The sequence below is a fragment of the Hibiscus syriacus genome, unplaced genomic scaffold (genome assembly GCF_006381635.1).
Source record: "Hibiscus syriacus cultivar Baekdansim isolate YM2019G1 unplaced genomic scaffold, ASM638163v2 tig00110076_pilon, whole genome shotgun sequence".
In the NCBI taxonomy this organism is placed as follows: Eukaryota; Viridiplantae; Streptophyta; class Magnoliopsida; order Malvales; family Malvaceae; genus Hibiscus; species Hibiscus syriacus.
In genome coordinates, this window is record NW_024062586.1 from 2078840 (window position 1) to 2104613 (window position 25774).

The 25774-nt window shown below is 34.1% G+C and overlaps 1 protein-coding gene across 1 annotated transcript; it reads right to left on the reverse strand.

Annotated features, from left to right (window-relative positions):
- Positions 1-369: 369 nt before the first annotated feature.
- LOC120214606 (flavonol synthase/flavanone 3-hydroxylase-like) lies at positions 370-24339 on the reverse strand. Its single transcript, XM_039212459.1, has 4 exons — positions 24146-24339; positions 1733-1823; positions 1567-1674; positions 370-623 (listed from the first exon to the last, which is right to left on the reverse strand). The coding sequence occupies exons 1-4, from the start codon at positions 24337-24339 to the stop codon at positions 411-413; spliced, it is 606 nt and encodes a 201-aa protein (XP_039068390.1). The 3' UTR covers positions 370-410.
- Between the last annotated feature and the right edge of the window lie 1435 nt (positions 24340-25774).

Consider the following 25774-nt stretch of genomic DNA (forward strand, 5'->3'; position numbering starts at 1 on the left):
ATTTCATTTTGGTCATATGTTAAAAATTAATAGCACAGTTGACGTGTCACCATAAGGTAATATCATGTCATCATTGAAAAAAAATAAAAAATGCCATGTCAGTACTTTTGTTATTTTTAACGGTGGGTGATTAAAATAAAACAAAAATACAATGTTAGTGATGATTTTTTTTATAAAAAAAAGATAATCAAAACGAAACCAAAATGATAGTTGAGTGACTAAATATGTAGTTTACCCCTTTCTTTAAATGTGAAAAAACATTTCATTCATATAAGAGGCATGTAATACAACAAAGACGAAGCACTACATATCAATGCTCAAAGCAAAACCACAAGGCAAATAATGAACAAGAAAATCCCCAAAACAGTGAAATGATAGAGCATGCAGTTTATTTGCATTATATATATATTTTACTGGGGGAGCTTGTTAAGTTTGCAATAACTGTAGTCCTTGAATTTCTTAGGCTTATATTGAGGAGGATTTTGGGGATCTACAAGCTGAGGAAGTGGACCAACCACGAATTCCGCCGGTGGCTCCAAGAAGACCGGCCATGACATCCTCGTTCTCTCCTTGTCTACCGTCGTTCGGTGCAGCACTGCCTTGTACTTCCCATTGCTTAGTATCTGCATGTATTATATTATTAATAACATATTCTCTTCATTTACTCTAATATCTTTCTAAAATATTTTTAACTATTTCAAAATTATGTTGAAGTAAATTTTAGGATAAACTACATATTTAGTATCCTAATTATCACTTTTGTTTTGGTACCAAACTATGCTGAAATGATTGTTCTAGTTATGATCTTTTCAAAATTATAAAATAATTATTAAATTTAAAGAATCATTATAAAATGATATTACGATATTATAATAAGTGTAAAAATTTAAATAAATTTAATGACTATTTTAATAGCTCAATACAAATTTGATGATCATTTTTCTAATAGTTTAATAAAATTAATCACTATTTTGTATTAGTTTAATAAATCCAATAACCATTTTATTATTTTAAAAGTTTAGTAGCCAAAACGATAATGTGAGTATATTTCAATGACTTTAATGTACGTTATCCAAAGCATTATAGTACGGTGAAATTAAATCAATCCATGGTAATGGCAAGTTTCCAAAATCATCCACTGAAAAAATAATTAATCAGATATTTATTTTTGTGTAAACTACACATTAAGTATTCAATTATCACTTTTGTTATGTTTTGGTCACTTAACTATTTTTTATTTCAAAATCATACTTAATATTACGTTTTATTTTCATTTTAGTCACCAACCGTTGAAAAATCAACGGTGATGTTGACGTGTCACCATAAGACAACGTCACATTATCATTGATTGTTTTTTAAAAAAATGTCATGTCAGCCGTTTTACTAATTTTTTAACCTTAGTGACCAAAATGAAACCAAAACATATTATTAGGTATGATTTCGAAAAAATATAGTAGTTAGGTGACCAAAACAGAACAAAAATGATAGTTAGTACTGTATGTATAATTTACCCTTTTTTTGGTAAAAACAATGATAGATAAATGAAGTAAAAGAGATAGGGGTAACCTCAATCTGGTCACCGATATGAACAATGAGGGAGCCGGGGATGTATTTGGCGTTGATCCAAAGGCCATCTTTGAAGACTTGCAATCCAGGGACCTCATTGGGCACCAAAATAGTTTATCTTCATCATATACTCAATCTCCTTCCCTCCTGCTCCCTCTTTCAGCACATCTGCTTCAAGCCCTAGTCCCATTGATAGCCATCTGAACAGCTTTTCCACTATCTTTCTCATCTCCTGTGCATACTCCTCGTTCACCTCTCTACAACCAAATCAACATAATAAAAAAAATAGTTTGTGTGATTACATAGTATTATCTATTCATAATTTTTTTAATCATTAATAACATACGGACATCCTGCAAAGGCTACTACTCGAACCTAAGACTCAAGGGAGAATAACGCTGTCGGACCACTCAACCGGTTCGACATTATCAAAATTTAAACCAAAAGGAAAATCATGCATAAACAAGTTAATTTCGTCATGTGTTTTCAAACTACGACCCTCGTTTAAAATTGGTTCTTAAATTTTTGAATATGTCAATTTTATTCCTAAACTATGACTCTCATTCTAAATTAGACCTTAAACTTTTAAACATTCTAATTTTATCCCTAAATCATGACCCTCATTTTAAATTGGTCCTCAAACTTTTGAATCTTCCAATTTCAACCTAAATTTATTCAAATATGTAATTAGTTTCGATCATAGTTTAACCTAAATTTTATTTTTTTAAACATGTAATAATATAAATTGGCTCATCTTCCAGCCGAATGAATTATATGGGGATGTTGTCTTCGGATAGGGAGGATGAAAGGAGGGCTTCCACTCGTTCCACCACCTCCATCGTCCTCCTTTACAAAACAGCTTTGCCTTGGATTAATTGCTCCTCATGTTTACTGCATGACTGTTTTTATAGCATACGTTCAAGTAACATCAGAAAAACTACAGAAAACAGATATAACTGTAAAACAAAAAATATTAAAAATTTGAATTTGTATAAGTGGATTTTTCTAAAATAAAGCCACTAACTTAAGTCTAAAATAAGGCCAAGAGAAGTTCAGCCATTGGGTGGGAGTTGTAGTAATATTAATCTAAACCGTTAAATTTTAGGATATAAAGAAGCAAACGGTCAGGCCAAGGAGTAGTAATATTAATCTAAACCGTTAAATTTTAGGATATAAAGAAGCAAACGGTCAGGCCAAGGAAATTGGGAAGAAAAAAAGGAGAAAAAGACTGGGATATCACATAAACATAAACATATTATGTTTAGATAAATAATTGTAGAGTAAAGTATATAAATGGTCTCTTAGTTATAAAATAGTCTCAAATTATAGAGTGGTGTTTTGTTGAGTCTTTCAATTATTAAAAGTTACAAAATGGTCATCTGATTATTAATATGTTCCAAACTCTTCATTTTTCGTTAAAAATGGCGAACATCTGAGCTGGAAGTTAACCTATTAATTAGGATATAATAAAATATGATCTCAAAATTGTTTGAGTTATATTTTGTAGAAAGACTTTTTGTTTACAATTTTGATTAACGAGTAGAAAGGAAATGATTTATTTTCAATTATATTTATTTATAGAATAATTTAAGATAAATTATCTATTTAGTATTTATTTACACATTTATTTTTATATTTTTATTTTATTCATTTAATTATTTTTGTTTTTCAAATTATATATAATATTATATTTTGTATTCATTTTAACTTTTAATCACTTATTGTTAAATTTAACTATAAATCTAACGACAATAATAATAAAATATGATATAATTACAATTTTAATCCTTAAAATTTTGTATTTTATTTTATTAATTATAATTTAAATGACTTAACAATTTCATATTTTTTGGGTAAATTACATTTAATACCTAAACTATTAATTTTGTTATATTTTGGTACTTAAACTTCATTTTTTTAAAATCATACCTAATATTTGTTGGGACCATCGGCGCACCCCAAGGCACAGCGGAAACAAAACTCGACGGTCTCAGCAGCGACCCAAGTACGAAAAACCGAAATCAAGAGGAAAGGATGTGAATACTTACAATGGGTTCCTTGAAAAACAGCAAAGACAACATCAACTAATGGTGATCACAAACGGTTCGAATCGTAAGCCTCCACGAAAACACGTCTCGGCCTCTACTTAGTTCACCCGATTAAAAGAAAAATTTACTTTTACCAAAATTAGTTTTGAGAAAAACGGCTGAAGTAATCGGCTACTAGACCTTACCTCACTTAAATATATCAGTTACTCTAACACATTAGGGATTGTTAAGTTATTTTGAATTAATAAAAAATCTTATTTAATTAATTCAAATTAAATATACATTAAATACTTATAATATAAATTACCATATGTAATGTTTATTTAAAATCTTATTTAATTATTCTGAATTAAATATCAATTAAAAGAGTTGTAATCAAAATTACATTCTTTTAATGTTTACTTACTATATTTGGGATAATTAAAATCATATATATATATATATATATATATATATAGATATATAATATATATATATCAATACATATATTAATTAGATATATTTTAGTAACATACAACAAATTGTACATCTTTGCTCATTTCAATCCTAGGGTGCGACCTTGTAGGTTCTTGTAACGTTAGTAGTAATTATTAGAACAATTCTAATATTACATACAATGAGTGGCATCTAGCAATATATCATTGCCCATCTATTGTTTCTTGATATCTAGAGTAGACTATAATTAACGAATAATTTGTGATATCACATATCAACTTATTCGAGCATGGACATGCATTTATAGTCTCAATCAATCAAGTGGCCTGTGATATATTTCCTATTATGTAGTAAGGACAAATCATATCTTAATCATACACACCATACTACATATATTGATATATATTCAATAACAGTCTTTATAGTGCAACCAGTTACGGAGCATGTTTAACTGTATCAAAACATACAACAATATATGTTGGGATGACATTGATCTCAAGTATGAGGATCATACATATAATCATCACCATGAGCAATGTTATGACTGTTACATAATAATCCAAGAAATATGCTTATGATGGGTCAAGCCAATACATTGTTCTCTAACAATATATTCATGTATCAATTCTGACATCTCTATGTCAATGACAACTCGTTGTATCAATCAATAACATGTTAATCTTAAGTGTATTATTATTTTCCATGCCCATAATAATACTTGACTATGAATCTTTTAATAATGTTATTATATGGACTTTATTATCTTTCAGTTTATGTTAAACACAGACATATAACTGAAAATAATAGGGGTAATGCCTTTATTCAATAAAATCGGTAAATAAATGTATTTTTATAATCATATGATTGGTCTTTGGGCATATTCTAACAATATCCCACTAGCACTAAAACCAATAGCTCACATATCTAATACCGAGTGACTCAGTGTGATGATCATGCCTCTGCTATGTAAGAGGCTTCGTCAAGGGATCATCAATGTTGTAATCCATGTGTATTCTGCATATTTCCACATCTCCTCAATCTATGATATCTCGAATGAGATGAAAGCGCCTAAGAATATGTTTGGATCGTTGATGAGATATAGGTTCCTTTGCATGTGCAATGGCCCCATTATTGTCACAATCCAAACAACATCTTTTGTTGCTTTACTGGATGCAATGTATTCAACCTTTATTGTAGAATCTGCTATTGTATCTTGCTTCGAACTTTTCCAGCTCACAGCACCTCCATTAAGACAAAACACAAAACCCGATTGCGATCGTGAGTCATCATTTTCAGTTTGGAAGCTGGCATCATTATAACCTTTTACACTAAGCTCTTCTTCCTCTTCATAGACAAGAAATTTATCCTTAGTTATTCTTAAGTACTTAAGGATATTTTTAACCGCAACCCAGTGTTTTTCACCAGGGTTTGCTTGATACCGACTCGTCATGCTTAAAGTATACGATACATCTGGTCGAGTACATATCATGGCATACATGATAGAACCAATAGTCAAAGCATATGGAATCTTATTCATCTGTTCTCTTTCTTGTGGAGTTGATGGACACATTCCTTTCGAAAGAGAAATGCCATGTCTCACAGGTAAAAATCCTTTCTTGGATTCTTCCATATTGAACCTTTTCAACACTTTGTCTATATATGTACTTTGACTCAGACCTAGAAGTCGTCTTGATCTATCTCTATAGATCTTAACTCCTAAGATATACGTTGCCTCACCCAAATCTTTCCTAGAAAAATAACTACCTAACCAAGTCTTAACAGACTGTAAAGTAGGTATAGCATTTCCTATGATGAGTATGTCATCTACATACAAGATTAGAAAAGAAACAATGCTCCCACTAGTCTTCTTATAAACACAAGGCTCATCTTCATTTTATGATAAAACCAAATTCTTTGATTGCATCATTGAAATGAAGATTCCAGCTTCGAGAAGCTTGCTTTAGTCTATAAATAGACCCTTGTAGCTTACAAACCTTTCTAGCATTTCCTGGAGCGACAAAACCTTTTGGTTGTGTCATATACACATCATCTTTAAGTTTTCCATTAAGGAAAGCGATTTTGACATCCATTTGCTAGATTTCATAATCATGGAATGTAGCTATTGCGAGAAAAATCTGGATGAACTTAAACATAGCTATAAGGGAGAATGTTTCATCATAGACTACACCATGAACTTGTCGAAAACCTTTACGACTAATCGCCCTTTGTATGTTGTACATTACCATCCATGTCGGTTTTCTTCTTGAAAACCCATTTACACCCTATAGGATTGACCCCTTCAGGTGGTTCGACCAAAGTCCACACTTAGTTTACTGACATGGAATCCATCTCATATCTCATGGCTTCAAGCCATTTCTCATAGTCTGGGCTAGACACTACCTCTTTAAAAGTCCCAGGCTCATCTTGATCCATAAGAAGATCATCTCCATGTGCAGTAATGAGAAAACCAAATCTCTCACGGCATTTCTTATGGATTTGCGCAGGGGTTGTGTTTCTAAATATGTTAATTATTCCTCAACAACTTGTGAAACATGCTCAACTTCAGGTTCAATGATCTGTTGTTCTTGAACTTCTCCAAGTTCAATATTTCTACCATTCCCTTTCTTTGAGAGAAATTCTTTTTTGAGAAAAACTCCTGTTTGAGCAGCAAACACTTTGTTCTCATTAGGGTTGAAGAAAGAGTATCCCTTAATTTCTTTAGGATATCCAACAAATATACACTTATGAGATTTAGGTTCGAGCTTTGTAGACATCTTATGTTTTATATAAGCTTTACAACCCTAAATCTCATAAAAAACATACTAGGGTACTTCCCAGTTGTGAGCACCATTTTTTAATCAAGCACAACCCTTAATTAAAACCCATCTTGTGCCCATCCTCCACCGAGCAGCCATCTCCACGCCCATACCAACGCATCACCCATGCTCCACTATTGTTTGTCTTTCTTTCCTTTGTAATGGGTATTTAACCCACCCAAAAGCAGTGTAAAAAAAAAGAAAAACGAAAACTGGTAATAAAAATAAAGGAACAAAGACATTTTATCAGCAGTCAAAAGAAAATTTTCCAGTAACAAGGTATTCTAGATTTTGTTCGCTTTTCGTGGTTGATGTTTGCTAAATCCTTTGAATACAACAAAAATATATTTCAATTTCTAAGTTGTTCTAGGATTGATGCTTTTAAAAATTTAATAAGTTAGGGGTGTAGTTTACCTTGCTGTTGTGGTTTTGTCGGGATAGCATCGGCGTCGAGGAGAGGGTAGTATAGTTGTTGCTAAGTCAAGGTTGAAGGGTCGTCGTGTATGGTGGTCTTGCGTGGTTCGATCCTCGTCCGAGGAGAGGTAGCATGAGTTGTGGTTAGGAGTTGTGTTCATGGTATTCCCCTTGCTTGGTAAGCCATTGTTCGGAGTAGAATGGCCACCCATATAGGGTGGTCGAGGCGGCGCGGGCTATGGGTCTTCGGGGTCTGCCACCGTGGGTGCACGAGTGAAGAAAAGAGGGGAAAGCTGCTAGGGATGTGGAGAGATTCAGACATTTTTAAATTAGGGAAGAATAATAGATTTTATTTTGTTGTTTTGGGGAATATCACGCTCAGGTCCTTGGAATTTTAGCACGTTTTGTGTTTCAGTCACCAATTCGTGGGGGTAATTATCCATAGGTCCTTGATCTTTAGGAATCTATTTATATTCTGGTCACCAATTTATGGGTAAACTCTTGTTTGGTCCTTTTCGTAGCAGGTGTAGCGTTTTGGTCAACTTTCATGGGCAAATACCTTATAGGTCCCTGTTAGTTTTGTCGTGTTTTATTTAGATCACTAGGTTAACCGTTTGTATTTCAATTCGGACTGTATGCTTTATTTTATTTTAGTCATTTTGATATTTCATTTCATTTTATTTTATTTATGACACTTTATTTGCATTTATTTTAATTTAGCCACTATTTCCTCATCTATTTTATTATTTGATTATGATATTTTGTTTTTACATTCGTTTCAATTTAGTCACTTTTTAATTTCTTATTTAAATACTATCTTTTATTTTCTTGCATTTAAGTAATTTTACATATTTTAATTATATTTAATATTTATATTCTTTTAATTTAATCCTTGATAAATCATTTTTCAGATTTAGTCCATAACCTTTTAATTATTCGAATCTTAAAATTAATTTAGGATAATAATAGCCTCCGTTTTAGCATAGATTTCAAACTAGTCTCTTAATTTAGGGGATAATTCGAGTTGGCTCTCGCGCAAATGCCAAGGGACCCTCTCAGTTATTCGACTCGATAATTAATTAAAATCAAATAGGATTAATATTAGAGCATGCGTTCCAAGGCTTGAGCCCTTAGGTTCTTTAATTTTCATAATTTGACACCGTAGGTTAGAAAAAATCCTTAATTTATTTTTAGTATAATTAAGATTAAATAAAATTTTGCTTGATTGCATTGTTTTTAAAACTTAAGGAATTGTTCACTTATTAAGGAGTTAATAGTATATCCTCCGCGATCGTGCTCAGGGGGTGACTACTGGTAATTTCCTAAATAAGTCGACATCATTTTCAAAACCGCATCATGTTTTTCTAAAAACGAGGCAATGTTTGGTTGTTAGGCACAATAGCTGATCTCTCGCATTTACGCTCGGGGGCGAATGCTATCGGTCTCAATAAATGAATGCCCTTTTCAACTTTACATCCTTAATGTTTTTTAAATTAAATAAAGATCAAACTTAAAATTGCTGATTTTAAATATAGGGTAATCAACTAGGTACCAATTTTTGGCCACTTGTGGGGTACTAATCCTTCCCCATGCATAATCGACTCCCGAACCTGATTTTTAGATTTTTTGCCAACCCTAAAACTTAATATTTTAATAAAATAAAATGTTTTATTAAAATCATCCAATTTTTAAGGTGTTCCAATCTCAGCTTAAATGATTGGTGGTGACTCCTCATATTTCGAAACGATTTTCAAAGAGAAAACCCCCCGAGTCAGTATCGGTCTTTCCCTGCCCTGGCGAAAAATGGTGTCGACATATTGGCGACTCTGCTAGAGACTTTTGTTTTTTAAACAAATTGAGAGTCGAGCCACGAGTTGGTTACCCTATATTTATTGTTTGGAAATTATGAGTTCGGTCTTGTCTAATTTATAGTTCATTATGATATTTCAAAAAGCAAAAGAAAAAGATTTATCTCTGATTAATGCTTACACTTCTATGAAATATTTAGGATTGGTGCCTATCATAGCGCTAAACCCGAGATCAATCCCGATTTACCTAAATAGGGAGAAATGTCACCCCTCACGGGGAGCATTGAGCTTCCTTGTGTGGGTCTTACAAAGTATCTCTGGAAAGCAACCTAAGTTGCCTATCCGGATATCAGATCGAGGTACGCTTTTAGTGGTGTGATCTCCTGAGCTGAACCCAATTCGCAAGTCTGTAATGGGCCAAAATCGGGGCCAACCTTAGCAGGTTGGAAAGATGGCTCGGGAACCTTTGTTAGAACCCAGCCTCATATAGAGAATTTAGTAAGCCTACCCCGCTAGAGCCATGGGAAAGCCTAGGATAACTAGAACACATGTGGTTAGGATTATTAATTTTCTTTGCTTTTTTTTTCAGTCTCAACTTTGAATCATATTTATGTATTTTTGCTAAATTACTTTTATGGACTAATCTTTCAACTAACTTGATTTTTTTTGTTATGTTTCTACTAACATTGGTTTCCTTTTGTTTACTCTTATTGCATTTTTGCATGAACATGACATATCATTCAAAGGTATTGATCCTTAAATAACTGATCATTTAGAAGGTTCTTGAAACAACAATGCCTTTCTCTGGGATCGATAGGATTTCGAAGATTCTCCATGTAGATCAAGTAGCTAGAGGGAGTCTATCTACAAAGAAGACAAGCCAGACATCTACCTGCTGAGGTAACAAGTTGGATTCGAGACAATTTGACGTTGAAGCCAACAGTTGAAGATCACGAACCAACTCTAAGGATTCCTGGAAGTAGGAGCTAGAGGGAGTTTATCTACCAAGGAGACGATCATACATTTTCCTTAATGAGGTAACAATTTGGACTCGATACGAATAAACGCCAAAGCCAATAGTTGAAGATCATGAACCAGCTCGAAAGATTTCTGAGAATAGGAGATGAAGTAGAAGTTTTGAAGACGATACAGAACCATTATGCTCTTAGAAGCTAGGCGGCTTACAAATAGACCAGATCCTCACTTCCCCAATGAACCGAGACATTTTAGTTTTTCGAGAATTATTCTAGGAACAGTTATTTTGGGATCAATTCCTTGTTGCATTTGTAGCTCGCATTTTGCACTCCCATTTTTCATCTTTGTATTTGCATGTACATATTTGCATCTTTTGCATTAGTATATATACATTGTGCATTACATGGTATATATTGCATCTCAAAATTTATATTAATCAAGGATCCCGAGAGTAATTCGCGGAGAATCTTATGATAAAGGTTTTGAGGTGATATGAAGTCACCCCATTTGCACCAAAAAGGGTTTGAGAGCTATGGACGTGATGTTATCGCCATCTGAGATCAAGATACCTTACTAAGAATTGCAGGGCATTGAAGCGCAAAGTTTAAGATCTAATCGATTCAGGGGCATGGACATTTGATGAATAACGGGGCATTCTGATGCAAACTGAGAAAAATCATTGCAACCACTAGAAACTTTTGACGCACTCGTATATTGTATTGTTTGAATTTCTTTTCTTTCTCTTTTTGTTAAAAAGTTTGTAAGTCACTTGACAAACGAACATTTTAAATGCTACTTTCTGAGGTTATGAGTAATGAGTAATTTTCAGACACGAAATTCTTTAAATATCCACTTGATTAAAAGCTCTTTTAAGAATCAGAGTTATATATCTTTGACAAATTGATAAGATTGAAAACTGATAAAACAAGGACCCTTGACCTTACCACAAATGATACACTTGAACCCCATACCATTCTCTTACAGAGACCACTATAGCCTTCTCCTCTCATGAGGAAACGACTAAAGGCTTAGCATTCAGGTATGAATAGGAGCGGCCTAGACTACACTTCGGTTGAAGACGTTCAGTGATGATATTAATCTTCACAAATGGAATAGTGGAAAGATGAATTTAGTTTAGGTCAGTTGTTTGGGCTGAACTCTAAATATGAGATTTCCTGACAATCAAGGACCTAGACTATTACAGGTCTTTCTCGATGAGCTTAAGAAATTTTAAATCTGAATGCTCAAAAGCTAATAAATTATTACTACATATTATACAATAAAGCTGAGCTATTTCGCTAAACCAATTGGTTATAGAGGCAACTCAAAAGCCCTGGCTTTATGAATAGATTGCATTCGAACCATGACATTATTCGGATACTCGACAGTTCGATGTTTTCTCCACTATATTTGTCAAGTCAAAGATCTTGTGATGAGACGAACCCTTCAGCTAGCCCAATAAGGGCGATTAAGGTATATACAATAAATTTGAATTCAGCTAGATAGACAATGGAAAATTAAATCAAATTGATTTAATAATGAGTTTCAATGAAAATGGACTAAGGGAATCGGGGAACACTTGTTATAGTCAACCTCACGGAAGCACGCATGAATTTTATGTTTAGACTGATGTCCTTGCATTACCTTTGTTAAATGAGTCTATGAAGCTTGAACAAATGAAAGATTTCAGAGAACCGAAATAAAAGTGTTCTAGAAAGTCTAATGATTGATTATACCAGTTGCGTCATTTTGTTCGCATCTGATTAAAATGCCAAGCCAAAGAAGAGAGGCATGTCGTAAGGTTCTCAAAGACCGAAGAAGAAATGACATTTCAATGACTGGTACCTTAGAAACTTAGAGGAGCTAACTTGAAACCAACCCATCAATTTTGACACTTGTCAAAGAGGAATAACTTTGAAAGACTAAAAGTGTTGTTTATTCTCTTGATATTTACCGAACTCATGTTCCGTGATTTGCTTCAATTATGAGCCTAAAAGAATGATGTTTTTCTTAAACAAATTTTTCATATTTTGAAAATAAAAAGAAAGAAAACATTTTCAAACAGGACAATCTCTCTGAAGAGTTTAGCCTGGAAATTGACAGAGGTCCCTTAGACCTAGAAGCTCAGAATCAGAAATTGAGGCAAAGAATTTGAATGTTAGGGAGCCAAGAAAGCAGATGTTTGCAAAGAAATGCGATGATACACCTTGGTGTGAGAGAAGAATGAAGACGAACAATCAAGAAGAGAACCAAGATTGCTTGAGCACATTTTCACTTCTATTAATCAAGAAGAACATGCATTATTCATACATGAATTTGCATCTTTACATCAAACATCCATCATCAGAATATTTACATCCAGATACATTTTACAAATCTTTCAGGAGAAGATGAGATTAAAAGACAACAAGACATCCTCAATAAGAGGGAACAATAATCTTCAAATTCAACATTTCCAAAATAAATTTTGTCTCGCTCGAGACAGTCTCATTTAATAAAGAGGATTTATCTCACTTGAGATTGTTTTTCTTAAACAGACTTTGTCTCACTTGAGACAGTTTTTACTCGAAACAATAAGATTTATTTCACTCAAGATTGTTTTTCTTAAAACAAGATTTGTCTCGCTTGAGACGGTTTTTACTCGAAACAAGAAGATTTATTTCACTCAAGATTGTTTTTCTTCAAACAAGATTTGTCTCGCTTGAGACGGTTTTTACTCGAAAGAAGACATTTCATTTTCAATATTATTTTTAAAAAAGATTTTATCTCGCTTGAGATAGTTTCCCTCGAAACAAAAAATTTATCTCGCTTGAGATAGTTTCCCTCTAAACAAAAGATTTATCTTGCTTGAGATAGTTTCCCTCAAAACAGAAGATTTTGTCTCGCTTGAGATAATTTCCCTCGAAACAGAAGATTTATCTCGTTTGAGATAGTTTCCCTTGAAACATAAGATTTTATCTCGCTTGAGATAGTTTCCCTCGAAACAGAAGATTTATATCTCTTGAGATAGTTTCCCTGGAAACAGAAAAGTTTATCTCGCTTGAGATATTTTCCCTTGAAATAAAAGATTTTATCTCACTTGAGATAGTTTACCTTGAAACAAAAGATTTTGTCTCGCTTGAGATAATTTCCCTGAAAACATAAGATTTTATCTCGCTTGAGATAGTTTCTCTCAAAACAAAAGATTTTATAAGAAAATACGTTTGATTTTCAAGGTTTTCTTGATGAGTAAGTCCTTCGGGCCATAAGTAAATCTTTCGAGCATGATGTTTAAATCCTTCAGGTCATCTATAAGTCTTTCGAACAGGATGATAAGACCTTTGGGCAGGACGTTTTCAATATTTCGATACTCAATTCATCACATATGGAGTTGGATCAACAACACCTCACTCGAGGGACTAACATTGTCAGTAAAGAATTCATAATGAAGAGATTGTTCAACCTTTTCTTGATTCACGACATCTCAAATCAGCAACACCTCGCTAGAGGGATCAGCAGTTCCAGTGGAAAGACCAGGATGAGAAGAACCCGCAACTTGAAGAACTGAAGATGAAGACTCAACCGAGAGAACGAAGCAAGATGACATCATTGGCAGCAAGGACACGAAAATTTGACAGAAGGAGAATAATTGACATTCTCGGTGAAGAGTTCGCACCGTGACAAGAAGAGACCAAGATAAAAATGGTTCTTTATTTTCTTTGCTTCATTCCCGTTTCACAGTAATGAGCACGAGGGGCAGATGTGAGCACCATTTTTTAATCAAGTACATGCCTTGCCCATGCCTATGCCCTTTAATTAAAACCCATCTCGTGCCCATCCTTCATCGAGCAGCCAGCTCCACGCCCATACCTACGCCTCACCCATACTCCACTATTGTTTGTCTTTATTTCCTTTGTAATGGGTATTTAACCCACCCAAAAGCAGTGTAAAAAAGAAAAATGAAAACTGGGAATAAAAATAGGAACAAAGACATTTTATCAGCAATCAAAAGAAATTTCTCCAGTAACAAGGTAATCTAGATTTTGTTGCTTTTCGTGGTTGTTATTTGCTAAATCCTTTAAATACAACAAAAATATATTTCAATTTCTAAGTTCTTTGTTGGATCGATGCTTTCAAAAATTTAATAAGTTAGGGGTGTAGTTTACTTTGTTGTGTGGTTTCGTCGGCGTCGAGGAGAGGGTATCATAGTTGTTGCTAATTCAGAGTTGAAAGGTCACCGTGTATGGCGATCTTGCGTGGTTCGATCCTCGTTCGAGGAGAGGTAGCATGAGTTGTGGTTAGGATTTGTCTTCATGGTATTCCTTTTGCTTTGTAAGCCATCGTTCAGAGTAGAATTGCCACCCATATAGGGTGGTCGAGGCGGCGCGAATTATGGGTCTTCGGGGTCGGCCATCGTGGGTGCACGAGTGAAGAAAAGAGGGGAAAACACCTAGGGATGTGGAGAGATTTGGGCAGTTTAAAATTAGGGGAGAAGAATAGATTTTTTTTTTTGTTTAAAGGAATATGACGCTTAGGTCCTTGGAATTTTAGCGCATTTTGTGTTTCAGTCACCAATTCGTGGGGTAATTATCCATAGGTCCTTGATCTTTAGGAAACTATTTATATTTTGGTCACCAATTTATGGGTAAACTCTTCTTTGGTCCTTGTCCATAACAGATGTAGCATTTTGGTCAACATTCGTCGGTAAATACCTTATAGGTCCCTGTTAGTTTTGCCGTGTTTTATTTAGATCACTAGGTTGACCGTTTCTTTGTTTATTTCAATTCGGGTTACATGCTTTGTTTTATTTTATTTTAGTCATTTTGATATTTCGTTTTATTGTATTGTATTTTATTTATGACACTCTATTTGCATTTATTTTAATTTAGCCATATTTCCTCATCTATTTTATTATTTGATTATGATATTTTGTTTTTACATTCGTTTCAATTTAGTCACTTTTTAATTTCTTGTTTAATACTAACTTTTATTTTCTTGCATTTTTGTAATTTTAAATATTTTAATTATATTTAATTTTTATATTCTTTTAATTTAATCCTTAATATATCATTTTTAAGATTTAGTCCATAACCTTTTAAATATTCGAATCTTAAAATTAATTTAGGTTAATAATAAAGCCTCCGTTTTAGCATAGATTTCAAACTAATCTCTTAATTTAGGGGATAATTCGAGGTTGCTCTCGCGTAAATGCTCGAGGGACCATCTCGGCTATTCGACTCGATAATTAATTAAAATCGTATGATTAATATTAGAGCATACGTTCCTAGGCTTGACCCCTAGGTTCTTTAATTTTCATAATTTGACATCGTAGGTTAGAAAAAAAGCCTTAATTTATTTTTAGTATAATTAGGATTAAATAAATTTTTACTTGATTGCATTGTTTTTAAAACTTAAGGCATTGTTCACTTATTAAGGAGTTAATAGTATATCCTCCGTGATCGTGGTCAGGGGGTAACTATTGGTAATACCCTAAATAAGTCGACATTCTTTTCAAAATCGCATCATGTTTTTCTAAAAATGAGGCAATGTTCGGTTATTAGGCACAATAATTGATCTCTCGCATTTACGCCCGGGGGCGAATGTTATTGGTCTCAATAAACTAATACCCTTTTCAACTTTGCATCCTTAATGATTTTTAAATTAAATAAAGATTGAACTCAAAATTTTTGATTTTAAATATAGGGTAATCAACTAGGTACCAATTTTTGGGCGCTTGTGGGGGTGCTAATCCTTCCCGACGCATAACTGACTCCCGAACCTGATTTTTGGATTTTTTACAGACCCCAAAACTCAGTATTTTATTAAAATAAAATGTTTTATTAAAATCAACTTTTCGTGTTCTAATCTCACCTTAAATGATTGGTGGAGACTCCTCACATTTTGAAACGATTTTCAATGAGAAAATCCCGAGTCGGTATCGATCTTTCCCTACCCGGGTGAAAAACGATGTCGACGCCAATTCATATCTCGTATGGTGTCCTTTGAATTGATTTAGATGGAACATGATTTAGTGTGAAAGCATTGTTTCAAGTGTATGTCCTTAAAAAGAAGTTGGAAGATCACTATGACTCATCATCGATTAAACCATGTCTAACAGTATTCGATTCCTTCTTTCAGAAACTCCATTCCACTGTGGTGTACCAAGTGGTGTAAGTTGTGAGACAATCCCACATTCTTTTAGGAGTTCATCAAACTCTATGCTTAAGTATTCTCCACCTCGATCTGATCGAAGTGCCTTAATACTCTTGCCCAGTTGATTTTGTACTTCAATTTTAAATTCCTAAAAATTTTCAAGGGCTTCAAATTTATGGCGCATAAGATAAATATACCCATACCGACTGAAGTCATTGATGAAAGTAATGAAGTAATGGAATCCACCTCTGGCTTGTGTATTCATCGGTCCACATACATCACTATGTATTAACCCTAATTAATCACTTTCTTACTCACCTTTACTATTAAAAGGAGCTTTAGTCATGTGTCCCAACAAGCAAGATTCGCATACATCATATTATTTGAAAACAAATGAATCTAAGAGTGCATCTTTATGGAGTTTTGATATGCGTTTCTCACTTATATGGCCTAAACGATAATGCCAAAGATAAGTTTGAGTCGAGCCATTTGTTTTTAATCTTTTAGTGTTTATGTTATAAATGGTGTTTTCTTGATCCAAAATATAGAAACCATTAACCAATTATGTCGAACCATAAAAACATTATCGAGATAAAAAGAACAACAATTATTCTTAATAATAATCTCAAAATCAATCTTGTCCAAACAAGAAATAGAAATAATGTTCTTTGTCAAACTAGGCACAAAATAACAATCCTCTAAATTTAAAATAAGTCCAATAGGCAAAGATAAAACATATGTCCCTATAGTTAATGCATCAACTCTTGCTCCTTTTCTACTCGTATGTATATGTCTCCTTTAGCCAGATTCTTTCTCTTTTCCAGTCCTTGTACGGAAGTACAAATATGAGAACCACAATCGTATCCAATACCCAAGAAGTAGATGTTGACAAATTAACATCAATAACACAAATACATGAAACAAATGTTCCGTTTGCTTTTGCCTTCTTAACTTGTTCAAGGTAAACAGGGTAATTTCTATTCCAGTGTTCGGTCTTATCGCAATGGAAACATTTTCCTTCCTTGCTAACTCCCCCTTTGGGTTTTAATGCATTTTCCCTTTCTGTTTGGCCTTACCATTACCCTTAGACTTTGCCGCTACCTTTTTCTTTCCATTTCTTTTATCCTTGTGGACCATTAGAATGGGCTTAGGTCCAACATTTTTATGTTACTTTCAGCAGTAAATATGGTAAAGTCTTGTTAATTTCATTCATGTTGAAATTAAGGACAAATTGGCTAAAGTTATCTGGCAACAATTGCAGGATAACATCAGTAGCCAATTCATCTTTGAGAGGAAATCCAAACTTTTCCAACGTTTGGATGTAGCCCATCATCTTGATGACATAAGCTCCTACAGGAGTTCCCTCTACCATTTTGCATTGAAATAAAGCTTTAGAGGTCTCATATATCTCTTGACGTGCTTTCCCTTCATATTTTTTTGAGATTTTGAATCATCTCATATGCAACCATGTCCTCATGTTGCTTCTGAAGCTCAGGAGTCATGGTGGCAAGCATTGACATCCAACGTCTAACATATCATCCATATGTTTCTTGAACTTGTCTTTGTCAACTCTTCAAGCATTAGCTGCCAGTTCACTAGGAGCAGGTTCTTCAAAGAAATATTCATTCCTTTCCTATTTGAGAACAATTCTCAAATTACGAAACCAGTCAAGGATGTTTATGCCATTAAGTTTCTCCTTCTGAAAGAGTGATCGTAGTGACAAAGTTAAAAGTTTAGGGTTTTAATTGGAAATTATGTGAGTAGAATTGATTAGTAAAGATGGAAAAAAATAAGGGTAAATGGTCATTTTTCAAGAGAATTTTCTTCCCTTTATGGGCTATAAACCATGTGGGGATTAGGAGAAAAAGAAAATATAAGTCTGGAACCTTGATTGTCTTCTTCCTCTGCCGTGAGCTTCATTTTCAAAGGTAAGTTATTAAATTTGGTTAGTTTCTTCAAATTTTTGGTGGTTGGTTTTAAACATGGGTGTTATATAAGCTTAAGAAAAGTTTAAGGTGGCTTAAAACTCAAAGATGGATGAGTTATAAGAGATTGAGTAAATAGAGGTTTTAAGTGAATTATTGAAAAAGAATGAGTCAATAAATTTTTAAGTTGAATTTGACTTGTCAAGGGTCTAATTAAGAAATTTAATGTTAGAAATGAATTTGGAACATGTTGATTTATTGGTATAGTTATGGGAAGTTAAGATGAGTTAAAGTGAAAATAATTTATTTGAATAAGTAGGGTTGATTTCAAAGCTTGAAAGAAGAATAAAATAAGGAAATTTAGCTGAGTATGAATGATTTTGGGTTAAAGTAAATAAATTATGGGTATGGGGTATCGGTACTATTCATCCAGTATCGATACTTCAAAGGAAAAAAGAGTAGAAATTGAGCTTGGGGTATCGATACTGAAGGAACAATATCGATACCTTATGATAAAATTGAATGAAATCTTTAAAAAGTATCGATACCTAAAGAGTGGTATCGGTACTGGTTGAAAGGGGTATCGATACTAGTTGAAAAGGGTATCGATACCAAGTATCTAGTATCAATACCATTATCAAGTTGTAAATATCGAATGTAAAAATGGTATTGGTGCCGAGGAGGGGTATCGATACCATAGAAGAGTAGTATCAATACTATAGGGGAGTACTGATACTATTGAGTATAAAATGTTAAGTTAAGTGTTTCCTTCAGCTTACGTTATATTGATTGGTTACAAGTGGTTCAAACTCGATATTTATATAAGTTATATAATTGTGTAGATATCGATCGGAAGCGAGTATCTGATGAGTCAAGTGATAAGATCAAGCAAGAAAGAGTTATAAGTGTTGCATTTGACTAGTGAGGCCAGGTGAGTGCATAATATTAGATATATGATATTTGATGGAAATAAGACTTGTGATAAGTCTCTTTCCCATATTAGAACATATGAATATGAGTGTATGTGTCGTATGTTATTACATGAGTTACATGTTATATTATGTATGTTAAATGAATTATGTGATGACATGAACTTGGAATATAAGCTATGTTGTATAGATATAAATGATTATATAAACATGAAAGCTAAGACATATGATATGACCTATGTGATTGCATGAGAAAGGATATAAGCTATATGAGGACATATATATATGTGAACGAGCTATGTGATTATGTGACATGTGAATGTGAATCATATGAAAATGTTCTACGAAAGTGAACTATGTGCTTATGTGAATATGTGATAAACATAATGATAATGCCCATGTTATGTGAATTGAGAGCTAGGGGTATAGTTGGCATGCCAAGAGTCGAGGGTTCTATGTGGTCCTTCGGGACATATATGTAATCCTTTGGAACATATATACGGTACTTCGGTACACTTATTTGGTCCATTGGAATCTGTATATGGTTCTTAAGGAGTGGTCCTTCGGGACATATGTGTTATATGTGATCCTTCAGGACATTTCTACACGGTCTTCAAGGATAAATTCTATGTGCCCCTAGTGGGAATTATACGAGTTGTGGTGACAACATATGTGCACAACCTCTATGTACTCACTTATCTTTAGTTCTCAAAAGTGTACATGGGCTAATAAAAGGAATAACATAAAGAAACATTGTGTGATGTTATATGCTTTATTTATGAAAGATATGGTATGAATTGCTACAAATGTTAAATACAATATTATATGTTCTAAATGGAATAATGACAATGATGTGATTAGGACAGTGATGATATACGTGAATATATATAGTTGTTATATGAATTATTATATTAATATATGAAATGTGAAATGTTCATGCATAGTTAAGTATCTAGAGTTTCTATTATGTGTGTTATTTGCCTCACTAAGTCATAGACTTAGCGTGTGAGTATTTCAAACGTAGGTTCCGTGAGCAAGAAGAGGAGCATGGATAGGCAAGTCAGGTCAGCTTCTCCTTTTCAAAGATCAGATCATAAAAGTATTTGACTAACATGTATTTTATTGTATAGAATGTAATTGGCATGTAATTAAATATTTGAATTGTATATGCTCTGATAAGTTTTGCAAACCTTTTTAGTGAAATTGAATAAATTATGTACTCTGATTTTAATAAAAGTTAGAATTTTCATTCTTTTGTAAAAGCAAATATTTTAAAAAGTCAATGTGACATCTCAGACTCGTATTCGGGTAGGATATGGGTTGGGGTGTTACATATAGTAATAAATAAGATACAATGATTATAGCCCAAAAACAATGACTAATGTGGCTCATCCCAAGAAAATGGGAGAACCAAAAAACCCTAAAACCTTAGACTGCTCTCTAGGTATCTTCTATCTTTTAGTTCAGTCCATTCTTCTACTCCTTGTGAATCTTAATAGGATTACAATTTTAAAAGAACCCTTTTTTACATACGAGGGAGTAAAATGAGAAGAGAAATACAAATGAGATATAGAAAGGCACGGCTCGCAGACCGTATTTCAAATTCAACCATTGTAAATTGAACAAGGGCTATAAACATGCATGTTAAACACCGTGAAAAACATATCATATATATACACGTTGTTACGCCTTTGTTAAAAATATTAATATGGGCCTACAATCTATACTGCTGATGAAGGGTAAATGGGAAAAGTCTTTAGCGCGCATCGGCCGTCGTGGTACGGTCGGTAGGATTTTTTGAAAAACTGTACTTCCATTTCTATAGAAAAACCTCACGATTTGATAACACTTATCAACAGAATCGTGTTTTTGGGATTTTCAATCCCGATGGATTTCTGCATCGGAACAACCATTGTTCCACTGCCAAACGCAATCTGCAATCGCACTCACACGGATCATCATGTCAATAATTGACATATGGATTTTGTATAACCCTTGTAGCAACAAATAGATTGTAAAATCATATTAACAAATTAACATATTAATAGTTGTGGTTATCGATTCGAACAATGATATCATGCATATTTGTTGAAAACGATAAAACTAGAACATGCATCTCATACATATCGCATCAACCAAGAATTTAACCCAAATTCGGATCATACAAGTGGCTCTGTTACCATTGTTGGGACCGTCGGTGCACCCTATGGCGCAGCGGAAACAAAACTCGACGGTCTCACCAGTGATCCAAGTACGAAAAACCGAAATCGGGAGGAAAGGATGTGAATACTTACAATGGGTTCCTTGAAAAACAACAAATGCAACATCGACTAATGGTGATCACAAACGGTTTGAATCATAAGCATCCACGAAAACACGTCTCGACCTCTACTTAGTTCACCCGATTGAGAGCAAAATTTACTTTTCCCAAAATTAGTTTTGAGAAAAACGGAGAAAGTAATCGGCTGCTAGACCTTACCTTACTTAAATATATCAGTTACCCTAACACATTAGGGATTTTTAAGTTATTTTGAATTAATAAAAAAGTTTATTTAATTAATTCAAATTAAATATACATTAAAGACTTATAATATGAATTACCATATTTAATGTTTATTTAAAATCTTATTTAATTATTTCGAATTAAATATCAATTAAAATAGTTGTAATCAAAATTACATTCTTTTAATGTTTACTTACTATACTCGGGATAATTAAAATCATATGTATATCAAATATACATATATTAACTCTAGATATATTTTAGTAACATACAACAAATTGTACATCTTTGCTCATTTCAATCCTAGGGTGTGATCCTGTAGGTTCTTGTAACGTTAGTAGTAATTATTACATGCAATGAGTGACATCTAGCAATATATCATTGTCACCTAAGTTACAAGAAATTATAATTTGACATATCATCTTCGCGATTAACTCTTTTATGTATTACATCATTTTTTCCTTTGTATCTAGAATAGGCACAAGTCTTAGAATACTCACACTAGTATAGCCCATCTGTTGTTTCTTGATATCTAGAGTAAACTATAATTAACGAATAATTTGTGATATCACATATCAACTTATTCGAGCATGACCATGCATTTCTAGTCTCACTCAATCAAGTGGCCTGTGATATATTTCCTATTATGTAGGAAGGACAAATCCTATCTTAATCATACACACCCCACTACATATATTGATATATATTCAATAACAGTCTTTATAGTACAACCAGTTACGGAGCATGTTTAACTGTATCAAAACATACAACAATATATGTTGGGATGACATTGATCTAAAGTCTGAGGATCATACATATAGTCATCACCGTGAGCAATGTTATGACCGTTACATAATAATCCAGGACATATGCTCATGATGGGTCGATCCAATACATTGTTCTCTAACAATATAATCATGTAAAAATTCTGACATCTCTATGTCAATGACAACTCGTTGTCATCAATCAATAACATGTTAGTCTTAAGCGTATTATTATCCATGCTCATAATAATACTTGACTATGGATCTTTTAATAATGTTATTATATGAACTTTATTATCTTTCAGTTTATGTTAAACACATAAATATAACTGAAAATAATAGGGGTAATGCTTTTATTCAATAAAGTCAGTAAATAAATGTATTATTACTCATCATATTATTGATCTTTGGCATACTCTAACAATATTTAGTTTAGGTTTCATTTTGGTACCTCACCATTATAAACTTAATAGAACTACTGATGTGACATTTTTATTTTTCTTTAGTGATTCCATGACATTACCTTATGATGACACGTCAACATCAACAATAAGTTTTTACTATGAGTACTAAAATCAAACTTAGACTAAACGTTATGCATGATTTTGAAAAAAAATAAAGTTTGATTACCAAAATAAAACAAAAGTAATAGTTAAAATACTAAATGTAGAGTTTACCCTAATTTTTAAAGCCCTCGCTACACACTGCGTCTATCACCTTCAATTAGGGATGACAGACGAGTACAGTCTCGTTGATTTTGGATCGCATCCACTCCAGTTGGGGCGCGAATATGAGTTTAGTGGGTAGTGGCTGGTGTGGATGTAAAACATCATACCCACCATGGTTAGTGGGTAGGTGATGTGTTTAAGATCTTACTCACTCTGTGTCTACCTACCCCGTATCCGTCCACCCCACATCTCCAACCTGCTAATTACCCACCAAATTTGTTTTGGACCATTATGAATTTAGGTATAATTTCAGAGACTAATATATAAATCTTAAGATTTTATAAAACATGACTTGTAATTTGACCAAATGTTAGGGTATAAACTCAATTAATCCTTAGTTTAATTTATTATGCTTCTTAATGGATGTATTTTTTTAATATTTTGTTACTTATGTAATCTGTGAGGTTGCTACTGGTCAAGTATTGATGAGTACAGGCGGGTACGGGATGGATAATAGGTATTCAGTTGGATAGTGGGTGTGAGGGTGAATTTGAGAATGTACCAACATAGACGAGTATGAATTTAAAATTTTTACCCGTTATGATGATTGACCAGTGATAGATACAAAAATATTAAGTAAATATGAGATAGGAAAAAGATACCCACACCCCTGCCAGTTTACCATCCCTACCTTCAATACATCCACTATTCTCGCCCCAACCACTTCATTTGTCTGGATGGGCCAGAAGATTATGAAAGGAAAATAATATTATATAGCACATCAGCGTGTACAGAAACTGCATACCTTAAAAATTGATTCTATCTTGGAAAGGACAGAAATATTTTCTATAAGATGACGCGGCACAAACTGATGGGAGATGGACATCTAATGCGATTGTAACTTCCTAAACTCATTTTTCATATTTGATAATTTTTTAACAAATTATTTATTATAAATTTTAAATAGAAAAATAATATTATTTATTATGTAGAATTAATATTTATTTTTAAAATATTAGAATAATTCTATTCATTAGTATTTATGATGGGCAAAACTTTCAAGATAATGTTCTCGATTTTTTTATTTAATGATATAACGTATTCCCAAGATTAATTGTTCAAATAGGACGAATTGCATAGTGTTGGCCGTAGGTCGCCATGCCTTCCGGGCGACCTACGGCGTGGTAGCTTCCCAGCATAGGTCGCCATGCCCTTCGGGCGACCTTGTAGGTCGCCATATACGCCAGGCGACATGGTAGGTCGCCATGCACGCTGGGCGACTTTGTCCTGCGCCTGCTCCCCGTTGCATGCTCGCCTGCTATCCACTGCATGCAGGCGACCTCTTCTGACGTGCATGGCCCATGCAAAGCTTCATCCTCTCACCACAGCACGTAGCAAAGCTTCATCCTCTCGCCACAGCTCGTATAGAACACTTTTGTCGTGATTTCATTGCTGCATGCATGAGGGAGATAGGGGTGAGGGAGGCAGAGCCACCTTTGTCATGATTTCAGCAGAATCATGGAGGAGTTCGAGCCGCTTGCATGGCGACCTACAAGGTCGCACCGAGTGTATGGCGACCTATGATCTCGTTTGGCTTGCATGGCGACCAATCCATGCATTGTATAATTCACACCATTTGAACAATTATTTTTTAGGACAACATTATCACCTAAATTGTTTTTTTTACAGCAATATCTAGTGAGTTTTGCCATTTATGATGAGGGCTCCCCTTCTTTGAGCCTGTTTTATAGAAGAATTTGGGGAGCTCACTGTCAACGGAAGATAAAACTATAGATCTGGAGATTTTCTCAGAATTTTGTTCCGACGAAACAAGTTCTGTACGCCCGAAGGATCATCATCAGTCGCTTCTATCAGGGGTGCCAGTTGATCCCAGAAACGGATATCCATGTCGTGAGGGATTGTGGTTTAGCAGCATCAATCTGGACCCAAATGGGTTACTACTGGCCAGAGCAGGTTCGTTCATTTGACTTTGTCGAGTGGTTAAGTTGGTTGTTTGAGCAATATTCAGTCGCAAAACATGGTGAAATTATGACTATTATATTGTCCCTATGGTATGCTCGTAACAAACTTTATCATGAGGGCTACCGTACGAGGTTGAATGAGCTCCAAACTTTTCTTAAGGGTTACCTTGTTCAGTAGAGGCTGCGACAAAATCTCCTTTTATTGCTCATCAGGTGGTCATAGCTCATTGGATGCCTCCGGCTGCGCCTTTTGTCAAAGCAAACTTCGACTCCCGTTACATGCAACAACAAAGAATATCGTGGTCATGCGTTGTTATAAGGGAATGGTGTTGTTCTCGGTGCATGTTGAAGGAGGGTTGTGGAGGTTACCTCGGTTTTTGTGGCGGAAGCTCAGGCGGCCGTTCATGCAGTTGAGCTTGCTATCGATCTGGGTTGCCGTTGTGTGGTTTTTGAAGGAGACGCACGGTTGGTGTTCCTCAAAAACTCATCGCCGTCCGTTGACAGATCAGAAGTCGGTTTACTCATCTGGGAAGCGAAGAATAGGGCTCGATCCTTGCATGCATGGGAGTTTTGCTTTACACCGAGAGAAGCCAACAGAGCGGCCAACTTGCTCGCTGCTGACTCGACGGTGGGCGATGATGACAGATACTGGGTTGAAGATGTTCCGGAGCGGGTCCTGCTTCAAGCTGAGGAAGATGGGCGTTGGTTTGAACCTCTCTAGACTGGATGTGGTTCGTGGATTGCTTGTGAAGGCTCGATGGAAGTCTTGTGCCCTTTGCTTTATTTTTCATTGAGAAATCCTTTTTTAG

Excerpts from the sequence above, each read along its gene's own strand:
- LOC120214606 (XM_039212459.1), bottom strand. The coding sequence starts at position 24,339 with ATGCACGTCAGAAGAGGTCGCCTGCATGCAGTGGATAGCAGGCGAGCA. Across the intron at positions 1,675-1,732 it reads GACTAGGGCTTGAAGCAGAT|TTGGTGCCCAATGAGGTCCC; the intron begins GTGCTGAAAGAG and ends AGATAAACTATT. Across the intron at positions 624-1,566 it reads ATATCGGTGACCAGATTGAG|ATACTAAGCAATGGGAAGTA; the intron begins GTTACCCCTATC and ends TAATACATGCAG.